This window comes from Procambarus clarkii, chromosome 31 (genome assembly GCF_040958095.1).
Source record: "Procambarus clarkii isolate CNS0578487 chromosome 31, FALCON_Pclarkii_2.0, whole genome shotgun sequence".
NCBI classification, from domain to species: Eukaryota; Metazoa; Arthropoda; class Malacostraca; order Decapoda; family Cambaridae; genus Procambarus; species Procambarus clarkii.
In genome coordinates, this window is record NC_091180.1 from 15,431,805 (window position 1) to 15,456,807 (window position 25,003).

The window sequence follows — 25,003 nt, forward strand, 5'->3', positions numbered from 1 at the left end:
ACAGGTAAGGAAGTGCACAGTTTAAATAAATAAACCTTGAGAAAGTCATTCTGAAGTAGACTTAATTTTATCTGGTACTCCCAAGCACCAGAATAATTCCCTGGAAACACAAACCGAAACTGTCTCTATTTTCCGCTTGTTACAACTTGTAATAAAGTTGTTACATCTTGGCTTAACGTGTTTATGACGTATTAGAACGTTGTTACAACTTGCTATATTGGTTGTTATAACTGGTTAGGTGGTGTTAAAACTTGTTCGAACGTTGTACCAATGTCGTAGTTTCGGTGTGTGTTTGGCGGGTATAACCCTCTAGGGACCATGTGAAAAGTATCCTGGGGTGCTGGTGCCAACTGTCATCCTGCCAGACTTACCTTAGGGAGCTACAGAGTGGAAAAGCTAAAAAACTAAATTTATTATTTACTGACTTGCAAATGTACTGATTCCCATCTCATGAAAATGGGAACTGAATAATAAATGTGTACAATGAAAAAATATAGTCCCAGTGGATTTTCTCATTGATATATATCACGTTAATGTGATTTCTGTCTGTTGATGTGAATAATAATTATTTAAGTATAGAATTTATTTTTATACATAGTCTATAAATTCAAGCAAGTCTGGAAGAAATAAAAACAGCTTACATAAAACTTATAAAATTACCTTGTTATGAGCAATAATACCGCACTCAAAACATCTGGCAGCATTTCGAGCAAAAGGGATGCTTTCTGTACAACCAGCACATCTGGTAGCACGCATCTGCAGACAAGCCTGCCATCTGCAAAAGTTTAACACTATAGAACGGGAACAAAGAGTAAATATGTTCTCCGGCATGCGGCACGTTCCACATTCTTGTGGCAAATGAAAAGCCATTAAATGTAACAATGATTAGATCATACATTTCTACCGTCCCTTATTGGCATATTTGGTTTATGACGAGGCGTGGCCTTGTACAGCATGAATGTGGGCAGGCAGTACATACCAAGCTAATCTAGAGTGAACACTCGACCAGTCACTTGTCGAGTGACTTGTACCCTTTCAGCTGGGTAACCGAGGCGAGCTGTGATTCTCTGACGAACATTTTATCACAACTTGGACTGTAAAATTGGCATAGTTGCTGCATGTCTGCTGGACGGCAACATAGGCGGCATTGACCAGTCAGAAGCATGGGGTGTAATCCATCACTTTACTTGTCCTCATACTAAATCAATGAAATACTTTATTCATAAATGGTAGTACATTCATGATTCGGAAAGTTTACACGGAAAGTAAAGGACAGTACATTAACTATACAGTATAAGAGTGTCTCAATGAGAGCATACCACACACGCACTGCCATTATCAGATTCAGAAACTTAACTGGTATCAACTAGTACAAATAACTTCAAGGAGAAAATCAATTGGAGCACCGAGGTGGCTTGAACCAGCAATCGGGGCACTTCCAGTCAGGCATCTCACCCCTGTACCACAACATGGTAAAGGAGTACAATGCTACTGAATGCCAGGTATACAACCTGGGATTTCACTAAATCCACAGGAAGTCTGGAGGCTTCTACTGAAGCGCATGCACCACCTCTATCATTCATTCTCCTTGTGTCCTTTTTCATCTTGTTTATGCCTCTCTCTCTCTCTCTCTCTCTCTCTCTCTCTCTCTCCTTTATCCACCTTTCTCCTCAGTTGCTTTATTTGTTGAAACACTGTATTCTGGCCATCCTTTCTTGACATTATTCTCTCAGCACATCCATTAACCTCCACCATTTCCCTGTGAAAACTTATTATTCAGCGCAATTTTTGTTTTCTTTGTTCTATCGACTTGCTTGAGATTTTACTATTTCAGGTTCTGTTGGCTTACTTCAACTCTGTGACTGCTCCTCATCTAGAGCATCTAAATGACCTCATAATTAGGTCACTTCCTCCATTCTTTGCTTGTACAGCTACTTCTCTCACTTTATTTTACTACTAATGTGATCCCATATCATCTTGCTCAATGCTACTGTATCACTTGCTTCATCTGCTATGGGAGGGTAAAGACAGCAAACATGGCTTGGGTATATGAAAGGGTTTCAATACCAAATTTGGCAAGGGGAGTATAGGCATTTATTTCCATAAGGTGACTTCAAAATCTATATTGTAGTTAGCTTCATTTTTTTTTTTTTAATTCCCCCTTCCTCTCCTCTTTTTCCTCAAGGGACTGAAGCACCCAGACAAATTAATATCCCGGTATATAAATTAATAAAAGCTTACCTATGAGATGTATTTCTCGTACGCGACTTTGATGAGCTTCGCTGAGCAGAAGAGTTGACAAAACTTTGCACAGCTCTCTTATCATGTGGCGTGCAAGTTGGTACAGGTGTTCGTGGTGCGAGTGGCGTCCGGGAGATACGCGGTGTCGCTGTGTTCCCCTTCTTGTCTATACTTCCACCTGAAAATTAATGGAGAAATTCATGCTGTAGAATGTACTGTACTTGCCGAATGGTGTTTGTAAGGGGTTGAGCGTCAACTCTTTGGTTCCACCTCTACTGTTAACTGGTGTACAGGTTCCTGAGCCTACTGGGCTCAAACATATCTACATTTGAAACTGTGTATGGAGTCAGCCTCCACCACATCACTTCCTAATGCATTCCATTTATTAACTACTGACACTGAAAAAGTTCTTTCTAATGTCTGTGGCTCATCTGGGTATTCAGTTTCCACTTGTATCCTCTTGTGCAAATACCACCCATGCTAAATAATCCATCTATCTACGCTATTGCCCCTTGAGAATTCCGAATGTCTTCTCTAATATCAGCACTGTGGAGAAATGCCAGACATCCAAATTTTTTTTTTTTTATTTGTACAAATGGAAAGTTTGTTGTTGTATTATATACATACTACACATTGTTATATTGGCAAACACCTTACAACACATCTGATATAAACAACACATTTGAATATTAATGTGTTCAGATTGTCTTCTAATTATACAGCCTTGTGATGACATACTCATCCCGAGTACGACTCAAAAACACATCTTGTTGGCTCTAAATACCAGCACAGGCACACTATAATCCTGATGCAGGATTATGGACAAGATGAATATTATAAGATATTAAACAACTGTTTACAAAATTTCTAACGACAGGCATATTTTGACATTATGAAGATACAGTATTTCACTTCTTTACATCACTAACAAAATTCTGCATTTTTAATACACAGGCGAGTTTAGAAGCAGATGAATTTTGTCACGTTTGCTAAGAGGATTAGAGCTTGTCCTTCACATAGCTCATCTTAACACTAACATGCAGTCAATGTTACATCTGTAATAACCTCTGGATATCTGCAACTGGACCTCTGCCATTATTGTTCTTACCGCCCAGTTTCACCAACGATTGCTGAATTTAGTATCCTCCTATTCTGGAGGGTTATCTTGAGTTGATTTCAAGGCTTTTTAGTGTCCCCGCGGCCCGGTCCTCGATCAGGCCTCCACCCCCAGGAAGCAGCCCGTGACAGCTGACTAACACCCAGGTACAGCACCTATTTACTGCTAGGTAACAGGGGCATAGGGTGAAAGAAACTCTGTCCATTGTTTCTCGCCGGCGCCCAGGATCGAACCCGGGACCACAGGATCACAAGTCCAGCGTGCTCTCCGCTCGGCCGACCGACTCCCGTCTAGTCTAGTCTAGTCTTAGTCTCCCGTCTAACAGGGTCTAGTTTATCCTGTGGCTTTGACCTGTGCGTCAAGGCTCCAAGATTGGCTTGATGGGTTTGGCTTGGGATTTGTTAGATAATTACTCCCCCCCCCCTCCCCATCCTGTCTTCCCAGTCATGTACCATAGCTCTCATGCTCCCCCACTGGTTGTGGGTCCAAAGAACCTTCCAACTTCTTGATGCAAGTTAGCGAGAGGATGAAGTCACTCTTTCACACACTGTTTTATGATAATTTTCATTCTGTTCCAATATTCATAACAACAATGCTTAAAGAGCATTAGTGTTACATGTTCCACATGCAACAAAAGATTTATTCAAGATCTAAAGAAAAAAAGTACAGTTTAAGAGAAAGTCGAGAGCATACTCTATTGAAGATGATTTAACAGACAAAACAGCTTCAATTATGTCATCTCAACTAAGATGGCTAGTGGTTAGATTTTCTTAAATTATACTTAATTTTCAATATGTGCATGCATGAAAAATCTTTTACATTATCTCTCCACACACTTACCGTTAGCTTTCCTAACAAAAATTTCAGCATGAGCATCGGCAAGCTGCTTTTCCAGCTGTCTGCTCGTTATTCGTTCCCGAGCCAACAGGTCTTCCAACTCTCGGTACTGATGAGGCATAGAAAAGCCCGTGTTCTCCTTGTTCTCCTTTCCAAACAATTTGTCTTTGAAATTCTGCAAAAAGAAAGATAACCATTGAAAGACCACAGCTAATTTGTGACCATCCTCAACTAAGACTACTGTACTTCCTCACTGTCTGGTAGGAAAAGAAATATCTCCCAAGCGTGTTCATATACTGTATTACACCAGCCAATCCTACCATACTGGAAATTCACTTACCTATAGCTCAGCCACTTATCCTTCCAAAGTCCTTTAAAGAACCTTAATTTCTGCTGGTCAACACCAGAACTGTTATGAGTATAAAACATCTTTGTATTTTGTCTAATACTCATACTTTGTACTCATTTGTCTAATAACTAAAACCTTCCTATATTATTAATATAGGCAATTTTGTTAAATGTTTATATATCTTTAGTGATGAAAATAAAACTGGACAATTACTTCCATCCCTCTTGGGCCTTATAGACTACAATTTTCACATGGGAGGAAGTTACAAATGTTGACAAGTCGAGAGATGCCAGAAAACATTTCAATGCTGTGGACAGTTAACAAGAGAAATGCATAGAAAATGTGTGCTGTTTGATACCTGGTTGATGGGGCTCTGGGAGTTCTTCTACTCCCCAAGCCCGGCCCGAGGCCAGGCTTGACTCGTGAGTTTGGTCCACCAGGCTGTTGCTTGGAGCGGCCCGCAGGCCCACATACCCACCACAGCCTGGTTCGTCTGGCACTCCTTGAAGAAAACAATTTAGTTTTCTCTTTATGTCCACGGTTGTTCTGGCAATATTTCTTATGCTCGCTGGGAGGATGTTGAACAACCGCGGACCTCTGATGTTTATACAGTGTTCTCCGATTGTGAAAAGCAGGGATGCATAGGCACTAGTTCTATTCTGCAATTTCTTCCATATCGTTCACTCCAGTACGTTGTTGTTTAAATGTGTAGATTTGGGATCTGGCCCTCCAGTATTTTCCATGTGTATATTATTTAGTATCTCTCATCTCCTTTCTAGTCTTTGAACAGTCCAGTTTGAACAGAACAGTCTAGTCTTTCTAGAACAGTGGGGCCTCATAGCCTGGTGGATAGCGTGCAGGACTCGTGATTCTGTGGCGCGGGTTCGATTCCCGCACGAGGCAGAAACAAATGGGCAAAGTTTTTTTCACCCTGAATGCCCCTGTTACCTAGCAGTAAATAGGTACCTAGGTGTTAGCCAGCTGTCACGGGCTGCTTCATGGGGGTGGAGGCCTGGTCGAGGACCGGGCCGCGGGGATAAAAAAAAAAAAAAAAAAAAAAAAAAAAAAAAAAACGAAATCATCTCAAGATAACCTCAAGATAGTGAGTACATTGGGAGAGCTTTGAGACGATTCCAATAATTTAGGTGCTTTATTGCGTCTATGCGTGCCGTATATGTTCTTTGTATTCCCTCTATTTCCGCAATCTCTCCTGATCTGAAAGGGGAAGCAAGTACCGAGCAGTACTCGGGATGGGACAACACAAGTGACTTGAAGAGTACTTGGAGGACTTTGAAGCCTCCATCAGCAATCAAGAGTGACCCAGAGCATCAAGACATTCAAGTGTTGGGTACTAATACCTAGGAAGCAGAGCTGTATAAAAGTACTTATATATAAAATGATGACATATGAAAGGAGACAGTCATGCAGCAGGGGGCCAGAGGTGGTTCATTCAAGGAGAAAGTTTAGATGATGGGCCCCATTAAAAAGGGTAACTTCTTTATATGATATTTTGTATATTTGTACACTACAATTGTAAAAAAAAAAATATGGCAAGTACAGTACATTAAAAAAAAAAAGTTTTTCCATTGTCAGGGACAGAAAGGCTGTTACGCTTATCGAAATCTTTCAAGGCCAACTGCTGACCTTCCCTAGAATGAAAACCAAAATGATCTACTAACTCTTGGGTACCCATTTACTGCTAAGTGAACAGCTGAAACTGGTGTAAGAAAATGTGCCCAGCAATTTCATCACTGGAAGGAATTGAACCCCTGGATCATAGGATTGCAAGGCGAGGCCACGGCCCTCGCTCACTTTAACCCAAGATCCACATCCTGGCCAACACTTTAGCACCTTTATTTCAACCTATCTTCTCATTCTCCACGACCCCACCATACTCTAACCTCTACAAAATCCTTCAAGATTATCTTCACTTATTTATTGCAGCAGCTGCCCCTGCATATTGTCAACAGTCATGCAACACATGTTTCACTCTGAGACTAAGAGTTATATATATCCCTCCATGCACTTACATTAAAAAAATCTCACTATGAATAGTAAAGAGAAAGAGCAACAGTCCCATGCTTGCCACTTAGTATGGAATACAAGTTACTAGAAATTGGAGAACTGTCAGAAAGTTGGATATCCACTTTAACCAATATACCAAATTGGAGACGAGAGACATTAAACTATAGACCAGCGTTCGTTACACCTATGTATATATGAAGTGATGGACATCATTAAAAAAAATATACATCATTTTAATCTATTCAGAAACATAAAACCCAAGTAATCCATCTAAACTATATAGTAATTTCATAGAAAATGCAAATACTTGCGAGACATTATTTTCTTAATAGGTTGTATTTATAACAGTTATAATAAAGTAAAATATGCAACATTATCTAAGAGGACAGGTTGATGTTAGACAACATAAGAAATGCCTACATAAATTTGAACAAGGAAGCATTAAGGATCCTGTATACCACACATCAGACCAAGTCTGGATTATGCAGCATCAGAATGGAGTCCTCATCTTGTCAAACAAAAAGGTAGAGAAGGGCCAGAAGTACACCAGACTAATCCCAGAGACAAGAAGTATCCATTACGAGGAAAGACTAAAGAAATTTGCCCTCAAATTTCTGGAATATTTAAACGTCAGAGAAGACATTTACTTAACAAAAAAATTATCAGAATATGTGATTCGCAAACAAGGGGACAAATGAAAATTCAGTACCCAAATTTGAAAGTTTTGTTCAGTGTCAGAAGTAAACAAATAATATGTTCTAAGAGGTAGTGGATACACTACATACACAGCTTTGAATGTAGATATGAAGGAGTCTAATAGCTCAAGATTCTATACACCAGTCAACTCGAGGTCGAGAGGCGAGGTCAAAGGGGCAAAGCTAAACCATCACAAGAACAATTAGACAATTGCAATCAAGTTCGTACTACATGATAAAACATGGCAGACATGAGAGCACTTTAAAGAGAAATATCACTACAGTGGATTTTACACATGAATAATTTTGAACAGTACTGGAACTCTAATATAATGCTATTATATTCCTGTTTGCATTTTTGTTGTGGCTGTAACCAGAATATTGTTTAAACCTGAACATTTGAATATTATTTGAAAATTGACACGCTTTATGAAATGAAACATCTAACTGTTGTAGTGTCTTTATTAACATGAAAATGATCATATAATTTCAGACAGCTGTCAAGAAATTACAGTATAAGGTATACATAACATTAAACATTAGCATCAACTTGACAAACTGACAGGTGGGTAAGAACGAGGAAGTTTTCACTACAAGGCACTGGAACTTTGTCATTCAGTGATCTAGTACAGTGTGTGGATATAAGGGAAAATTCCAGAGGGTGTCTATAACCTATGGAAATGTTTCAAGTCTAACATTAAAAGCAGCTTTTAAATCAAGTCCCCAACAAGCCTGCATAGTGCAGTTGACTTTACAGTGCATTTAATGTTCCCACATTAGTGGTATTGTATTTGTGTTTTGCAAATAAACTGTTTTGTAAATAAGTTGGCCTGATAGTTTAAGGTAGGCAGACCTTTTTATGGGTTTATATTGGGCCAAATATACAGCAGAAACATTGTACACCATTTACTGAGGGTGAGGGAGAGATAAAGCTCTACAAGTACAGTATCTAAACAACACTCATCTGTGAGGGAATATATTTTCCTATCTTTGCAGCCTCCATGGATAACCGATAAAAGAATGCCAACCAGTTCAGTACCAACTTAATTATATCTTTGCAACTAGAGTTCTTTATACAAAAATATAATTACACCTGGTAATATTTCCTCAGTATTATGCACAAAAAGTTTAGCAAATGGCCCAAACCCATTGGTAAAGATTTAATTGCACATGAGCCAATCACAGACTAGCCTGGGATCCCCACAAATAGGAATATCTCGTCTCTTGAAAATATGAAAATGCCTACCCGTACTCAAGATTATCCTGTCTTCCATTACAACCATGTCCTGAGGGTTAAGTTTTGAGTAAATTATTCCTATTCATTTACCAGCATAACTGGTCATGAAAGACAAGTTAAGGTAATTATCAAAAGAAGGCACCAAACCGGGAAGGCTATGTAGCACCATCAAAGTGCGAAATAATCAGAGGGCAGTCATGAAAGACAAGCATCTTCTTCAAAATGTTAGTCTTGCTGCCTAATACATTTCCCCAGCCACCAGTAGACAAACAACTGAGAAAGGAGAACCCATCCTAACTTTAAATTTCATGGTAAACACAACAGACATGACTGATGTAATCAAATGCATAACTCGTCCAACCATGCAAATTTCTCATCTATATTGTACCTAAATGTAAAAAATTCACGTTGATATGTAGATACAAGATGCTACATAGAACATACAATAGTGAGAAGAAAAATAACAAGCATCCCTACATGATATACCTAACTAGTTTCTAAAGTTTCCTCCAGATGATCACAAAGCCATGAATTAGGGCAGCTGTTTCTCTACAACCTCACACAAAGTACTAAAGCGTCGGTATACATAAATATACCATGTAAATACCTATGAAGCAAGACCCTAAGGATACATCTTGCTCCCCCATAGCTAAGCACAAATGGGCCTACTTTGCTATCCCACATGCTTCTACGTTACTTATTCCAACTTGGTTTCACCATATGCATCTTAGATAATTTGCACAGCCTGGACACTATGTCCCATTCCATGTCCATGTGTCACTCCCATATATCAGACTTGGACAGAAACTGTACTACCTATATGACTAGAGACAATAATTTAAATGCAATTTACTTGATCCATATTAGAGTTGTCAAAAATCTTGAAAATCCATACAAAACATTGTACAAAATATTATCAAGTGAAAACTTTATGCAATATTGACAAAAGCTATATTGCCTGCCACCATAATCCTCATCACTGGCCAAGGTCAAAAGTTTAGTGAAAAATATTCAACAATGGCAAGATATCTAGAGGAATCAATTTAGTTCTAGAGTAGCCAGAAGCAGCTGAATTGTATAAAGAACGGTGCATATCTGATCATGTAACCACAGCTTCACACTTGATGCAAACCATATCACACGTTACCTAGTTATCTTCCACCGTAAACCGAGCCAGAAAATGCAAACGAGGGAAAAATCAAAGAATCCACATACGGAAGGAATATTTCCTTCCAAAGCAGAAACTGCTCCATCATTAGCAGAAAGAAGTAGTGTAGTGCTCATTATAGAAATTAATATACATTCCTGTAAGTAAATAAAGACAATGAAGTTTTACTTTTGCACCTAAATAAGGTGTTCATAGTACTGGGTTTGTTGATAGGGTATATGATCCAAATAGTATGGTTTATCTCCAGCGATATACTGAAGACTGACATACCCGTTTCAATACAATACAGTGAACACTTGACTTAGAAAGCTAAATCTCCAGCATTTTGTTTTATGATTGTTTAAAGGATATATACAGAAAATACAATAAATGCATACACTATACTTTGAAACCATGGTACTGAGAAAATGACACCTAATATGAAATTATTTCAAAGAAATTCCCAAACCTTTTTCTTTTTACAGTCCATCTTTGATTGCAAGAAGTCAATAAGCTTTGTCTGCTGATCAATTGTGCCCTTCATTTTCAGTTTGTCATCTTCATGTGAGGTCTGCTGATCCAGCAGTTTTTGTTCCACGTCTTCTATTCTGTAAAGAGTTAAACATTTTAGGAAATACATATAGATGATTTAATAAATGATAATCTATGAAATTAATACTGTATTAAGAATAGGAAGAACTTTCAAAATGATATATCCTCAAAATTGTTTGCTATTGTTGTTTTAGATTCAGCTACTCAGAACAAAAAATTATAAATAGTACGGGGCTATGGTGAGCCCGTAGTGGACTTACCCGGCACAGGAGTGGGGTAAGAAGCACGGGCTATGGTGAGCCCGTAGTGGACTTACCCGGCACAGGAGCGGGGTAAGAAGCACGGGCTATGGTGAGCCCGTAGTGGACTTGCCAGTTACAGCCCCGCTTCTGTGCCAGGTGAGGTCAAAATTGCCATCCCCACGCTAAATGTGTGGGGATGACAATTTTGACATATTTCTGTACTATAAACACTAGTGTATGTATTAAGGGACTTCAGTGGAAATAACATTGTAAATGAAAAGGTCTTAGAAAATACTGTTGGCACTTCATACTGGCCAAGATAAAAGCAATTTTTGAGCTCTTGGTGGCTCCCTATAGCTACCTCAAGATTGCTCCAACCTACCAGTCACATCACTCATGGGAGTGATGTGATCAAGAGTTTAGTGAGTGATGATGTGATGTGTTTGGCAATATTCTATAGTATTGGAGGGGGTTATCCTAAGTTGAATATGGGCCTCTGTTATTTCAAAGAAAACTGAAGGCCAGCATAAATGGAGTTCAGTCTGAATGGTAACCATTACAAGTGAAGTGTCCCATAACTCTGTCCTGGGACCTTTCTTGTTTATCATATATAAATGGTTTAGACATCGGATTGAACAGCAATACTTCCAAATTTGCACCAAGACAATCTACAGGTGCTGTTATAACTGATGAAAGATTAGCAGATACAGTTTAATGTTGACAAATGTGGTGTTTGAGCCTAGGTAATGATAGCAAAGTTACTAGATAGCAGATGGACAATGTTGCAATTGCAAAATCTGTATAATAATAATAATAATAATAATAATAATAAAGGGATTCATGATTAGCTGGGATCATAAGCCAAAATATCAATGTGTAATGATGCAAAAGAATGCAAATAGTATACTGGGATTTATATCCAAGTGTTAGAAATAAGACATCTATTATTATTCAGTTTAATCTGGGCCTTTTTAGGTTTCATTCAGATTATGCCGTCCAGTTTTGGTCACCATGTTATAGCATGGACATAAATTCCGTTGACCAAGTACAGAGAAGGGTGACGATGCTAATCCCAGAAATTTGAAAATTTGAGAAAGCTTTTTTACATTCACTAGAAAGAGAGAGTAAAGGATGATATAATTGAAATTATAATTGAAAAGTCTTGGGCCTTTGATGTTGATTGAGTCCTCTCTCAGCATGCCTATTGCACCTCTGCTTTTCAATGGGTCAATTTTACATATCCTGCCGTGCCATCTAGTCTCATGGGGTGTTACGTCTGAGTGGACAGATTTGGAGCTAGTACTTCCCAAATTTAAATTATTATGTACCTCTCATGTCTCCCTTCTAGGAAATAGTGATTTAAAATTTTAAAGCAATCCCAATAATTTAGACATTGTATCGAGTGGATTCAAGCAATAAAAGATCTTTGCATGCTCTCCAAGTCAGCAATATCACCAGCTTTGAATGTGGTTGTGCAACAATATTCCACTCAAGAGAGCATTAGTGTCTTAAAAGTATCATTGGAATGGCATCTCTTGTTTGAAAGGTTCTCGTTATCCAACCTGTAATTTTTCTTGCAGTTGCGACAGCTACTTTGTAGTGTTCTTTAAAAGGTCTTCCAATATGATTACTCCTAAATCTTTTACACTTTTTTCTTTCAATAGTGTAATTTGACTTATGTGAGGTTTCCATTTTGATATTTTAGTTTTTTACATAGTGCAGTAACTGGAACTTATTCTAGTTAAACATGTTAGTTTCTGTGACCCATATAACAAAGGGAATACTGTTATGAGGTGTTAAACATATTGACAAAATACTAATACAAAAATATTAATGAAAACAAATAGGATAAGTTTTGATTCAGAAAAGATCTTGGTAAATGAGTCAGTTTGGAAATAGGGCTATAGATTTCTAGAACAAATTTCCAGATAACATAATTGATGTGAGATTGCTAGAGTGTTTCAAGTGAAGGTTAGACATATACATAAACAAGTTTGGGTAGATAAAAATAGGAGCAGCCTTACAGGGCCAAAAAGCTTATGCAGCTTCCTTTAATAGCAAGTTCTAATGGCTGAATGTCCTATCTTTTTAAAACGGCACTCGGCTTGCAAAAATTACTTCCGTTAAATTACACACCTTTTTTTATAGAGCTCTGCTTTTGATATCGCCGTCTCCAGTCCTTCTGTCAGCTTGAAGTTTGAGTCTTTGAGGGTGTGTATGTGTTGGATGTGCCCAGCAGCCTCCTGTTCTACAAGATCACGCTGGCCTCGTACTTCAGATAATTTTTGCTCTAAATTTCGAATAAGAGCCATTGCTTCATTCACTTCTTTATCTAGTGCCTCAATCTGTCAAGAGAAAACAAATTAATACAAGATGTGGTTCAATCACATGAAAGCAATAAAAAAGGTACCCAGCGGTTTCCTATGCTGCCACAACTCTAAACAAAAATTAAATATAGAGCAGCATTCTCATAAAGGAAAGTACTGTGCAGTATAATTACAAGTAATGAAATATAGCGGCGAGTGTAATGAAACTCCAGTTTGAGTGTAGTACCACCACCATAGTAGCTCTTCAGAGTTTAGGCAATGATATGCTAAGGGCACCCTTTAATGTGTTCAAGACTTTCTCTGACTATGGGAAGCTACAGCCGATACATAGCCTCCTCAAAGACACACATGGGAATAAAATATCGACCAACACTCAAGACAAGTCACTTGTAAAGTCAAAGTAAAATGGAGACCAGTGGTAGTAACAGCACCAAAAATATTAAAGCCTTCCGAGTACGGGGATTTGGATGATGCTCCCAAATCTGGAGCATAATTACCTATATTTTCAAGAGTGCACTGTAAAGGTAGAAATAGGAACAACTGAACAGACCTATCAAAGGTAGGCATATGTACCAAACCTAAGAAAGCAAACCTAACATAGAAGTAATAAAACAGGCTAACAAAGCAGCAGCAGCAACAGGGCAAGGACAAATTTATAATCAAATTACTATGTTTGCATTATCTCTGTTAAATCTGAAGTTAGATTGTTTTATGTATATTTTTAGCTAGGTGGAATGTTTATTTTTATAAAGCAAGAAACTTGAGATCCAGAAATTGCACTGTGGGATGGATAAGAAAATGTATGTTAATTTGAGTGAAATTCTTTGTAAATGTTGCCACAATTCATTGTGAGACCTTTTATCAACAGAATTTTTGTCCATCTTCATATCTGGATGAGAACACTTGTTCTACCCAAGGTCTCTATCCCCATCTGAATATAATTCAGTCCAGAGTTCTATTCCTAATCTTGCTTTCACTTATAGTGCAGGTAATTGTTATCATATCTGGTAAACTGGGGGAAGATGAGGAATCTCTTTCTTTAATTAGTTTGCTTATTCAACAGTATTTTCCTGGAACATTAGCAGCTCAACATTTTGCATCCAGGACCCCAGATGTTGTTGGGTGCATTGGGTAAACTGTGAAGGCTCAGCAACCAACTATCTCATTCACCCCATGGTTCAATTCCTGGTTGCTGTCACTCATGAGGCAAGTGGGTGAGGGTACAAAGTGCTACACCAAAGGCTGCTGCTGTATTGACATGTTATAAAAGCTCATTTGAAATCTAGGGTTTTCATTAACTATACTGTAAAGCTGACTTGATAACTTATTGCCAAACAGTGCAAAAACAAGACGAGAGGAGAAATATAAGGCGTCATCCACACTTATGTGGAAATAAACATTCCGTTCACCTGGGCTCTAAGACTACTCAATAGCTCGGTCCATAGAGCTTCGGCCTCACACACATGCGAGGTCCGCAGTTCGAGTCTCCTAGAGCCCAGGTGAATGGAACAAGGAGAAATTAAAAAAAAAAAAAAAAAAAAAAAAAATAATGGAGAATAACAAAATGTTACCTGCTCATGCAGCTCCAGATTGATTCTCCCAGACTCTTGCAACTCATTATTGAGGCACTGGATTTGTTTATCCGTTTCCTGATCTGCTTCGCGAAGGCGAGTCTCCAGGTCCTTGACTTTCCTCTCCTGGAACAGCTTGAGAGATTTCTCTTCATTGACAGCTGCCTTTGTTGTTTTCAATTCATCCTGAAGCTTCTCTATATCTTGCTTTAATTTGGTCCTTTAAAAAAGCAATGGCAGTTCATAAAAATCAATAAATAATTAAACATTTGATAATATCCAAGTTATGATAACCATGTTACCTTGCAGATCAACAAACGACAACCTCACTTTTACAGTTATACACCTACTTGCTAGAGATGTATCAATATAAATTTTTGACCAATATCGTATTATTATTAACCGATACTCTGATGCTATAAAATAATGATACAGTACTTGATATTTGTGTCAATGTTACAACTGTACCTTTGTATAAACAAAATTTTTGTTACCAAAGCACTGGCTACAGTTTCAGACAGACATAGTAAAAATCGGCCAGTATCAGAAATACTGATGCATATGTACACATCCAACTTTCACTACCATATACTCTATTATATTTCAATTTCATTAAAACACACACAATTATATACACCTCATACCAGTCTAAACATTGAAAACCCAAATGGTGAATGAAATTAATACAAGAAATATCCTTGCTTATAAGAAAGGATAATTAGACATACAAAATCTACATGAAACAAAACAAGGTGGGAAAACATGTTTACACAGTGCGAGATTTGAGAGTACGTGCTTGCCTAACACAGTAAAGAGGGAGGGAGGCTCAGCTCTTTAATCCCTGCCAACTAGTCAGTTGGCAACTACTTGTCAGTTCTGTATTCACTACTTGTCAACCGCCCATACAGTGTACGAGTATTTCCTTACATTTATTAGTCACTGGAGTTTTCCCAACTTCCACCTATGTCCTTTAGTTAAAATTTTTTATAAATTTAGAAAAGATGATTTTGCCCTTCTATATTGTCTATTCCCTCAAGTATCTTGCATGTAATAGTTATATGATATACAGTATATATATTCCTTTTCTAGGGATGTACGATTCACTTCTCTACAGCTAACTTCAGAGCCAAATCCACTTATTTCAGGGACATTTCTTGCAGTAAACCTCTGCACTTTCCAAGTTTGGCTTTGTGCTTCACTAAGTGTGAATTATACGTTGGTGTTTTCTGTGGCGGACTGGCAGTGCAAGTATACAGGAGAGTATGCATACAGATGGTGAGGAACATGGGAGGAAAATATGGGACTTACCACTATAATTGCATTCTAACAGTGAAAGATACATGTTGTGGTCATGTATATACCTCGTAATGAGCGAGGAAAATATTACGGATACATTGTGGAAAGAAATGAGTAAATACCGTGATCAATGATGTGAATATTTGATGGGCAATACAAATGACCAAAGATACAATAAAAGGATCCTATATTATCATGTTGCTAAAACCTACATTCACTATAACATTCCTAAAGTACAGTATAGTGACTTACCATTGACTAAGTCAATGTTGACTTACCAACAATATAAATTCTAACCCTGGCTTTACATTCTATATAATCTAGTCTCTGCATATAATTCTTAAAGAGTAATTTGAAATCTTGTCAGGCTCTCAAGTATAACTTTACTAATACCAAGACAAATTTATACATACTCTTCATTTTCATGCAGCTCAATCTTGTCTGACAGGGATTCCATCAGAGAGAGCTCCTCATCTTGAGACGAACACACTTCCTTTAACTGAGATATTACCTGGAAAAGATGATGCAGAGGGTATTAAAAGGCTGCTTTTGTTATACAACTGTGCAGGCACATCTCCAAATGTGGATAATGTCATTTCAGACCCGATCCAGATTTGAGTAAAGACCGGCTTTACAGACAACTGGAGCATCAACAAAAACCAAAGCCCAAAAAACACAAAGAACTCTGCAAACAATTTACACAGAACAAGAGAAACATTCAAAAGTACTGTACTGTATCATGATACTCATAGTACCAAATACCAGCAGCAGGCAGCCTGGCTTCTAGTCAGTTCTGGAGCTGATGAACAGTACACCAATGAACTGACTAACCTGTAGAGGATGGAAGGAGTCAGGAAGCCACTGCCATTCATATAAGAAGAGGCATTTCATTACTGTATATTCAATATTGGGTTCCTGGGGTAGCTCCTGATGGCTCCATGAAGCTAACAGAACAAAAATAGGACTTTCCAGGGAGGAGAGGTGACATACACTAAGACGAAGAGAATCCAGACTGGAAGTGGCACATGGCAAAATATGATTAACTGGGACCAATTTTAAACAAATGCATTTGGAATGATAGCATTCATATCCTAATATTTCCCATGCTCTGAAAGTAAATTTTTACTCACTTTTAAATTTGATCCTATCATATTAACAACTGCCAGGAAAACCTGTCTATTAAGAGATTTCTTTTTCCATTACCAGTATTTCTCAGAATCTAGCACAATAAAACTTATTTTTCTAAGTAGGACTATGACACAATGAACCACGCCCACTGACTTCTCCACATGCAAAACTCTTTACCCTTAGATTTTCCAATTAAATATCTTTGGAACTTGTTCTTATAAATAATTATGGAGATATGGTTTCATATCCATTTTCAGAATACCGGTAGCCTTTACAAATCATATTCAAGTCACTTACCAACTCTGAATGCACCAATTTCTTCTGAAGGTCATCAACTTTCCCTTGAATAGTCTGCTTGTCTTGTTTGTCATTTTCCCTGGCTGACTCCATCATCTTTATCTGCGATTCCAATCCTCTTTTTTCAAGCTAAAATAAAAAGCAAACATCAGAACTCTCAATGTATATCAAGTGAACCAATCTCACATTAAACTCTTATTTGAATGCTAGGAACACAAGCAAACTAATTGCTTTATGAAATATCAAAGCATTGGAAATGTTAAATTTTCTGGATTAATGAGAAATAATGTTAATTCTGTGGCTTGAACACTGAGAAGATACATTATATACACACCACGTTGTTAGAATGTGCTTAAATGTTATGTAATTCAGTGATCAGAGGTTATGAACACTCAGTGATCAGAGGTTATGAACAATAAAATCATAATTATCAACAATGACCAAACATTCTTCCTCTTCAACATGCATGTTTAGGCTCCAAGACAGTACACTATGTTCAGCCATCCGAGTGTTTCGGAGGAAACATCAGGGCGAGGAGCAAGAGAGCTACCAATGTCATCAAACTATAATCAACATATCAATGCTGTTCAAAAATAAAATCATCATTACAACTACCAATATTAATGTTACTACATAGTTCATCTTTTGTGATCCGAGAGAAGATAGTACTGCAGAGTAATTCTAAACACTGGTAGTCAGGGGTCAATTACCCTCTCCTCAAATCTGGTTTGCCCAAAAGACTCCCAATTATAACCTGAAGAATTATCCTCAAAAAAAAAAAAAAAAAAAAAGCCACACCAAGTTTCATCTAATTATGCAATATAAATTATGACAATCAAATAAAATCAAACTGCAAATCCCTAGTATAAACTTCTGGTAAACCAGATTACATACCTTAATGCTGTCAGATTTTTGGCGAGCTTCACGAAGCTGCTTTTCCATTTGCTCCAATGATTTTTTGACATCTTCCTGACTTTTGATTTTCTCCTCCATTCTTGATATTATTTGCTAAAACAAAGACAAGCAATTGTATTTAAATACTGTAAACAGAAGATTAAGGAAGTAAAATAAGTGTAGCATGGACCATCGCTGAAGTTCATATAATGTTTGCGAGGTTACTGATGTACAGTGAAGAATCAGCATGCAAGTCAGTGGCTACCTTTGATGGGCACGAGAGTTTTATAATAACCACCTTCAGGAAATTATTTTTTAAATTGGATAAAATAAATTTGATTATATGTACCTAATTTTAAGTACTGTAGATTGACTTCACAATTTATGGTGGTGCACCTCCAGCCTCGACAGGCATTGAAAACATGCACGGAGAACACAAAACATCCCAATTACAGTATTATTTGATATAATTTCCATACAAGCCAAGCCCTGTTTTGAAATGGTTAGTACCCACTATTTGAATATTTGCATGTTTAAATAAATAAATGAACTAGTGTGGCTAAAAATATGCCCATTTATATTATAGTAATTCTTTGGTTTCTTGTATTCTTAGTGCTACAGCAGTCAGAGGACTAGTTTCAGTGTAGCACACTATGTTAATGTTATTCCTCTGATAATGCAAATCATTCTCATTACATCTCAAATGATGAAAATTGTTTCCTTAACAATCCTTTTTATATCATTACTGCAGCTTTTCAATACTATTTTTTTAAGAACGCTGAAAGGCTTTTAAAAAAATTATGCTCAGGAATACTATTTAAACAATAATACATATACAGAGCCAATTTTCTTGCCTCTATGCTCTAGAGCATTTATTTTGAAACATTGACACAAAATTCATAGATATTGGTACTGTATAAAAAACTTAATACTATACTGTATTTAAATATTTTAAGCAACCCAAGTAGGGGTAGATCTTTTATGCACCGACTCAAGGAAAGAGTGTGAACTGCTATAGTGATAAGAAATTCTTCCTTGTGCAAGAGGTTTATTTTTGGCTTCATGTCAAATCCTCCCCAAACACCTTAAAGAATTACACATCTTTAAGAAAACAATACATTTATCCAAGTTTTCAACATGCCGGTCGGCCATCAAACACTAATTAGTTACCAGAGTGAATACAACACCGAGCTACAATATTCAGTTCTTTAAGCACCAGGTACCGGTACCAATTAGCATGCAGCAGGACACAAATACAGGACCAAAAGAGTCATAGCTCAACCCCTGCAAGCACAACTAGGTGAGTACACACACATTTCACTTAAAAGGTGAGAAGTGCCATCAAGAAACACAAGTGAATTTGTAAAGTAAATACACAGATATTCAAGGAAGAAAAAACAATTGAGGGTAAGGAAAATTTGAATAAATGCAAGGCAAAGTGGAAATTTACATCATTCAAATCTGATGAAAATTTAATTCAAATTACCAACCTGGTGATCAGCCTTCTGCTTTTCCATCTCCTCCTCCCGAGATTTTATTTTCTTCTCTAAATCATCAATAGTCATACGAAGATCACGATCTGCATCAGCCGCTTCTTGCACAACAGTCTACAAAAAGTTTAACATTAAAATCACCCACACACCCCATTCCATTCTTTTATTAAGTTAGAGGGAAGAGACTGGAAAAGAGTACATTAATTCTGGAGAGAGAAAGAGAGACAAGACAGCATTGTAAGGGCATATTCAACAAAATAAATAAAGCAAAATGGTAAGTAATTGCATCTACAGTACCTCCTTTTCATCCAGCTGACCACGTTGCTCTCGAATTTTGTCACGTAGATATGAGATGGTGTCTTGGGCGGATTTCAGTTCTCTTTGAGCAACACGCATATCCAGCCTGCTGTCCGATAGTTGCTTCTGTACCTGTTGAATCAATTACATTGTGTATTTTTAAATATACCCAGTATAAAGTATTAAAAAATAAACTTACATAGCTCTCACTCAAATCAAAAGCTATATTCATAAATGGTATTACAGTTGTAATTGGTTTACATAAATTACACATTAAATTGAGAGGCACAATAACAGAGAGCACAGACATTATCATTAAAGTGTATATTGTACAACTGTAACTTAACCCTCAAAATTCAGTCACTGATTTACATAAAAAATATTTGAATAAAACTAACCATGTCTTTAAACAAACTGTCTAATTATGCTAAGCCTTTAGTAAATTTTCACACATTTGCAAGATAATCAAGTATCAAAACTTTCAACTTTACTCCTACAGCTTAAAATAAACTACTAAACTTCTAATCCTGCATAAATTAACATTTTTAGTATTAATTTGCTACCAGGTACAGTATATACCAGTACATAACCGTGTTGCTCCTGGAACTATCACCGAGGGGCAGTTTCACACAAGACCTTCTCTCAACACTATCCCATCCATGAGTAGCTTCACAGGAAGGCAATAATAAATCTTTGTCTCAAATGTTTTGTGACATGCCTGTGCAATCATTGTATCTTAAACATAACACTGATGATGACCAGACCACACACTAGAAGGTGAAGCGACGACGACGTTTCGGTCCGTCCTGGACCATTCTCAAGTCTATCACAATCGACTTGAGAATGGTCCAGGACGGACCGAAACGTCGTCGTCCCTTCACCTTCTAGTGTGTGTTCTGGTCAACTTACTTTAGCCACGTTATTGTGTCTCATCCCCTGCACAACACTGATATTGAAAGTAAATTATCGTACGATACTATGCGACAATATTTTGTGCATATCCCAATTGTTATTAAATAGAATGAATAAATCTACCTTTAATTGGGGTTTTAAGGCAAATATAAGTTTGGATGAAATGTTAAGTAAAGACCCAAAATGACGTGATTTAAGATTTGTGGGCGAGGCTTAGTTGAACATGTAAAATACTGTACAAACTGAAAAGTTGTCATTTGATTTTCTTGAGAATGGACCAATTTCAATCTTTCAAAAAACACAAAACCTGTTTTTGTTTATTATTGTAAAACCATCACAAGTGCAATTTCACCACTAGATAACAAATCTAATGCGTATAATTCCCGAGTGCAAAAAATTTAATCCTGTTAAAGGAAGACTATTCTATTTATGCTAAAGAAAAGTGCACCTTAAATCTTTATTAAGAGTAATTTATGATATATTACATTTTCATTTTGAATCTATTCTCAACCAAGCAACCTTATCAAAATTCTTAAATACACACAAGTAAACAATGCTCCCCAAAATTATCATAATACAGTACCTGTATACACACAACGATGAAAATATTAACATTTTCCTTGGATTATCAAAAAGAAATTCTGTTGAAATTGCCTATCTCCAAACATTGGGGTCAATCACTCACACACACAACCCTTCAATCTAAACCACCCAAGTGCCTTAACATTAAATTATTATTCAACGTTATTATTCTATTCTATTCTGTGATAGGTTCACTATTACTATTAAATTCTGTGATATATAATGTACCTAACCTAATCAAATTTAAACAAATCCTTTAAATTTAATCAAATTAAACAAATCAAATTTAAACAATTCCATTAATTTTATAAACGATAAAATGTTTTCCTTCAGTGTTATTGTTAATCTCAAATTTTACCCAAACTTACCTCCCGTTTAAGAAATAAGATGGATATTTACAATATATTCCTTTAGTGCAATTAGTAATGAAAACAAAGTAAATTTACTCTATTTGCTCTTGCAACCTTAATCAATATTTCTAAAATTACCACAGGTGAGAATTTAAAGGAAATAAAAAATTTGGACTAAAATAGCAAGATTTACTGTAGTAGGTAAATTGGAAAATACAGTACTGTAGTAGCAATAGTAATTGAAGATATGGGGAAGTGGTCAGTGCTCTTGGCTGAGAACTAAACAAATATCAAGCCAATGCTTGCCTTCAGGAATTTCCACTTTTAATCTCGCAATCTTAATCCTTCAAATGTGCATGACAATGAGGGATGGTCTCGTCATTTATGACCCCACTGCGCGAGACAATAAAGGATGTCTTAAAGTACTATCAAGATATAAAACTTCCCGTGGGTACACAGGGCTCACATCTGCTTCCTCAAACCTCCAGTAAACGGGGATATTTACTTTTTTTCCAATATGGCAGTAAAAATATGCCATACTGTATTGGAAAAAAATCATGGTCTGGATTTTTTGGGCCTTGGGCAGACACAGATCTGCCCAAGATTCTATGTCTCCACCATATGAAGCAAGACATCAAAGACAGATACAAATTCAGTAACTGTAGAAACCAACATTTCAGTCAAGTAATACAGACAATTACATGTTCTATCGTCACTTCCATACAATTATTAACATTACCTCTGTTAGCTCATTTGATAACTTCTTTGTATTTTCATTCTCCTGAACCTGAGCACTGCGAGCAGCTTCCAGCTGGGTCTCCAGTACCTGCAACTTTGCCCGATACATCTCTTCACAAGCCTGAGTGGAAGACTTCTTGCTTTCCAAGGTGCGGACAGTTTCATCAAGTCTGGAGAGGAGAAACTCCAATTCGGAAATCTTTGACTTGTGTTCTCCTGTTAATAATAGGAAAGGAAAAAGGTCAATGCATTACATGAACAAAAACACCCGAGAAATATATATACTGAACAATGTATAATGGAAACAGAATGCTAAACTGACTAATACCATTTTGTTTCCCAGGTTAATGGGTCCCCATCCCACTGAATGGGAAATTTATAATAAAAAATTAAATTGACAACAGAAGCAAATTAATTCAATAAAATTATGCAAGACAGCACCAGAGAAAAACTAGAGGCACTTTTAACTGATTTACTTTGGACCTTATACATGTGTATACTGTACACTCCAATACAGAACGACCCTTATTTGGCACGGAGTATACACACCTCTCAACATCCTGTATGTCAAAGGTATATGGAAGTAAATCCACAAGACCAAATAACAACCACTTTCCCATATCATGCGGAAAAAAAACATGCATAGTATTGTAACATTAATACTAAAATCTCATTCCACTTTCCAGCCATTAAGCAAATACTGTACTGACTGCTCGTTAATCCAAATCACATGGTGCCCACCACCACTCAAGTTAGCTGAACATTTGTCACTGCAGATTTTCTTTCCTGAAATGTCCAAAAATTAATAACTTCTAAATTTTTTTGTGGCTACCCTTTTTACCCAGCTATTCCCACTGTTTACTCCGAGATCTTTAATGTCTTCTGTAATTCTTTCGTGCTACCGCTCACAGGATGAGTACGGAGTATACAATACAGTAGCTCCTGGTGGGAATAATTACAATGATCCTACAACCTGGAGAATGCACCAGAATATAAAAGGAGCAGTTATGTAATGACAAGAAAACAACGACAACTTTATTTCTACCCCCAGACTCATTGTTGCACTTATTGACTACTATTTTCTACATTTCACACACACACACATTCATTCCTTCACACTCCCTACAGTTTCTTCGCCGACATGTAAGCACTTCACACACATGGTAAATAAACAAACATCAACAGTTGCTTCAGGTACTGAAGTATTATTACAGTACTTTACTGAACCATGGGCCCGAGGTACATCATTATAACACGGGCTGAGGTACTATCAAATATATTAAAGTCTAAGTTATCCCGAGGTTTACCAGAGATAAACCACACCAAATACAAATTAATTGCTGTACTGAAAAGTTCTTACTGTTGCAGATATAAAAAACCTGTAAGGCTTATCTAGGTGCCCATAGCCAACAACTGCTCTTCACTCAGGATACATCCCACAACAGCTGGGTACAAACTTCCTGATACCTCATTTATTGCTTGGTGAACAGAGGCATCTGTTGAAACAAACCCTACCCAAACATCTGCACAAATCCTGTACTTTGATAAACTGTGCAAATTCAAGGATTTCTTCTTTGCTCTTTCTCTTCAATATTTTTTTTTGTTTTTTCTACAAAACCTATTCCAAAAATGATCATTTTTTCCAAGTGACAAGAATTAAAGCACTTACCTTCTCTGACTTTGACCTGCATAAGCTGGCTTTGGAGGTTCACCCTATCGGATGCTATACTCTTCAATTCCTGCTGGAGCTCTCTTATCTTGCCTTCCTGTTCCTCCTCCTTCAGACTGCGAGTAGAGCTTACACTCTCTAAACTTGCCATAGACTCATTCAATTGCCCAGACATTTCCTGAATGAATAAAATTCATTTATCAGTAAAGGACTGATTAATGCCTTCCATTTGCAAGGACAACTTACTTCTCTTGTAAACCATTATAAAACCATTTAAATTTATTTAAACAGACTGTCTATGCTAACTTATTTTAATAGTTTTGTTTTTTCATGAGCAAACTCTCAGGTTAATCGCTTCCTATTTTAGCTGATCAATACTCCTTCATCTGCTACTGTTACCCTGAGAATGTGTTTATTCTACAGACTATTAAGTTCTATCCTTTCTCCCGTACTCCATCAGTGACAGTCCCTACTGTCATCTTAACCTTCTGTTACTACTGTATATCAATGACTGCTTCCACTGCCAGTTTTATCTAATTTTGTACTAGTAAATTCAGCAAACAATAACACCCAGGTTTTCAGTACGGTATTGCCACTACTGTTAAAAGTTAGCAATCTCAAAAATGTTGCTTTATCCACTTTCTCAATCTTTTGAAGATATGATTTTAAGAATATTTCAGGCATTTAAGGAATCAATTGGCACAATACAGCTGTTACCTCCTGTAAACACAGAAAAGTTTATTTTGAAATTGGATATTATGAGTCAATTTTTGGGTAAAAATTTAAGCCTTGCCTCAAGATGCTGAAATTAATTCTCGATTAAATCACATTACAGGTTGAATAATAAGGGTAAACAAAGTGAAAAACTACACCCATCCCAGTTATTACCTGTAACTGATGCCGCAACCGAGAACATTCCCCTCTCTCTCTTGCTAACTGGTCCTCAAGATTACCAATTTGCTTCCGTTTCTCAAGTTTCTCCTGAAGATATAATAAGAAACAAAGAA

At 37.0% G+C, this 25,003-nt stretch overlaps 1 protein-coding gene across 2 annotated transcripts in view; it reads right to left on the reverse strand.

Annotated features, from left to right (window-relative positions):
* Positions 1 to 25,003, reverse strand: part of LOC123758647 (citron rho-interacting kinase) — a 69,374-nt gene that overhangs the window by 25,653 nt on the left and 18,718 nt on the right. For both annotated transcript variants that reach the window (XM_045743172.2, XM_045743173.2), the window contains exons 15-28: positions 24,885 to 24,977; positions 23,997 to 24,174; positions 22,329 to 22,543; positions 19,746 to 19,877; positions 19,446 to 19,562; positions 17,956 to 18,069; positions 17,062 to 17,190; positions 16,050 to 16,147; positions 14,341 to 14,560; positions 12,579 to 12,787; positions 10,118 to 10,256; positions 4,199 to 4,370; positions 2,242 to 2,419; positions 661 to 775 (exon numbers count right to left, since the gene is read on the reverse strand). In XM_045743172.2, coding sequence (XP_045599128.2) covers positions 661 to 775; positions 2,242 to 2,419; positions 4,199 to 4,370; positions 10,118 to 10,256; positions 12,579 to 12,787; positions 14,341 to 14,560; positions 16,050 to 16,147; positions 17,062 to 17,190; positions 17,956 to 18,069; positions 19,446 to 19,562; positions 19,746 to 19,877; positions 22,329 to 22,543; positions 23,997 to 24,174; positions 24,885 to 24,977 — 2,109 coding nt within the window. The remainder of the gene's footprint in view (positions 1 to 660; positions 776 to 2,241; positions 2,420 to 4,198; positions 4,371 to 10,117; positions 10,257 to 12,578; positions 12,788 to 14,340; positions 14,561 to 16,049; positions 16,148 to 17,061; positions 17,191 to 17,955; positions 18,070 to 19,445; positions 19,563 to 19,745; positions 19,878 to 22,328; positions 22,544 to 23,996; positions 24,175 to 24,884; positions 24,978 to 25,003) is intronic.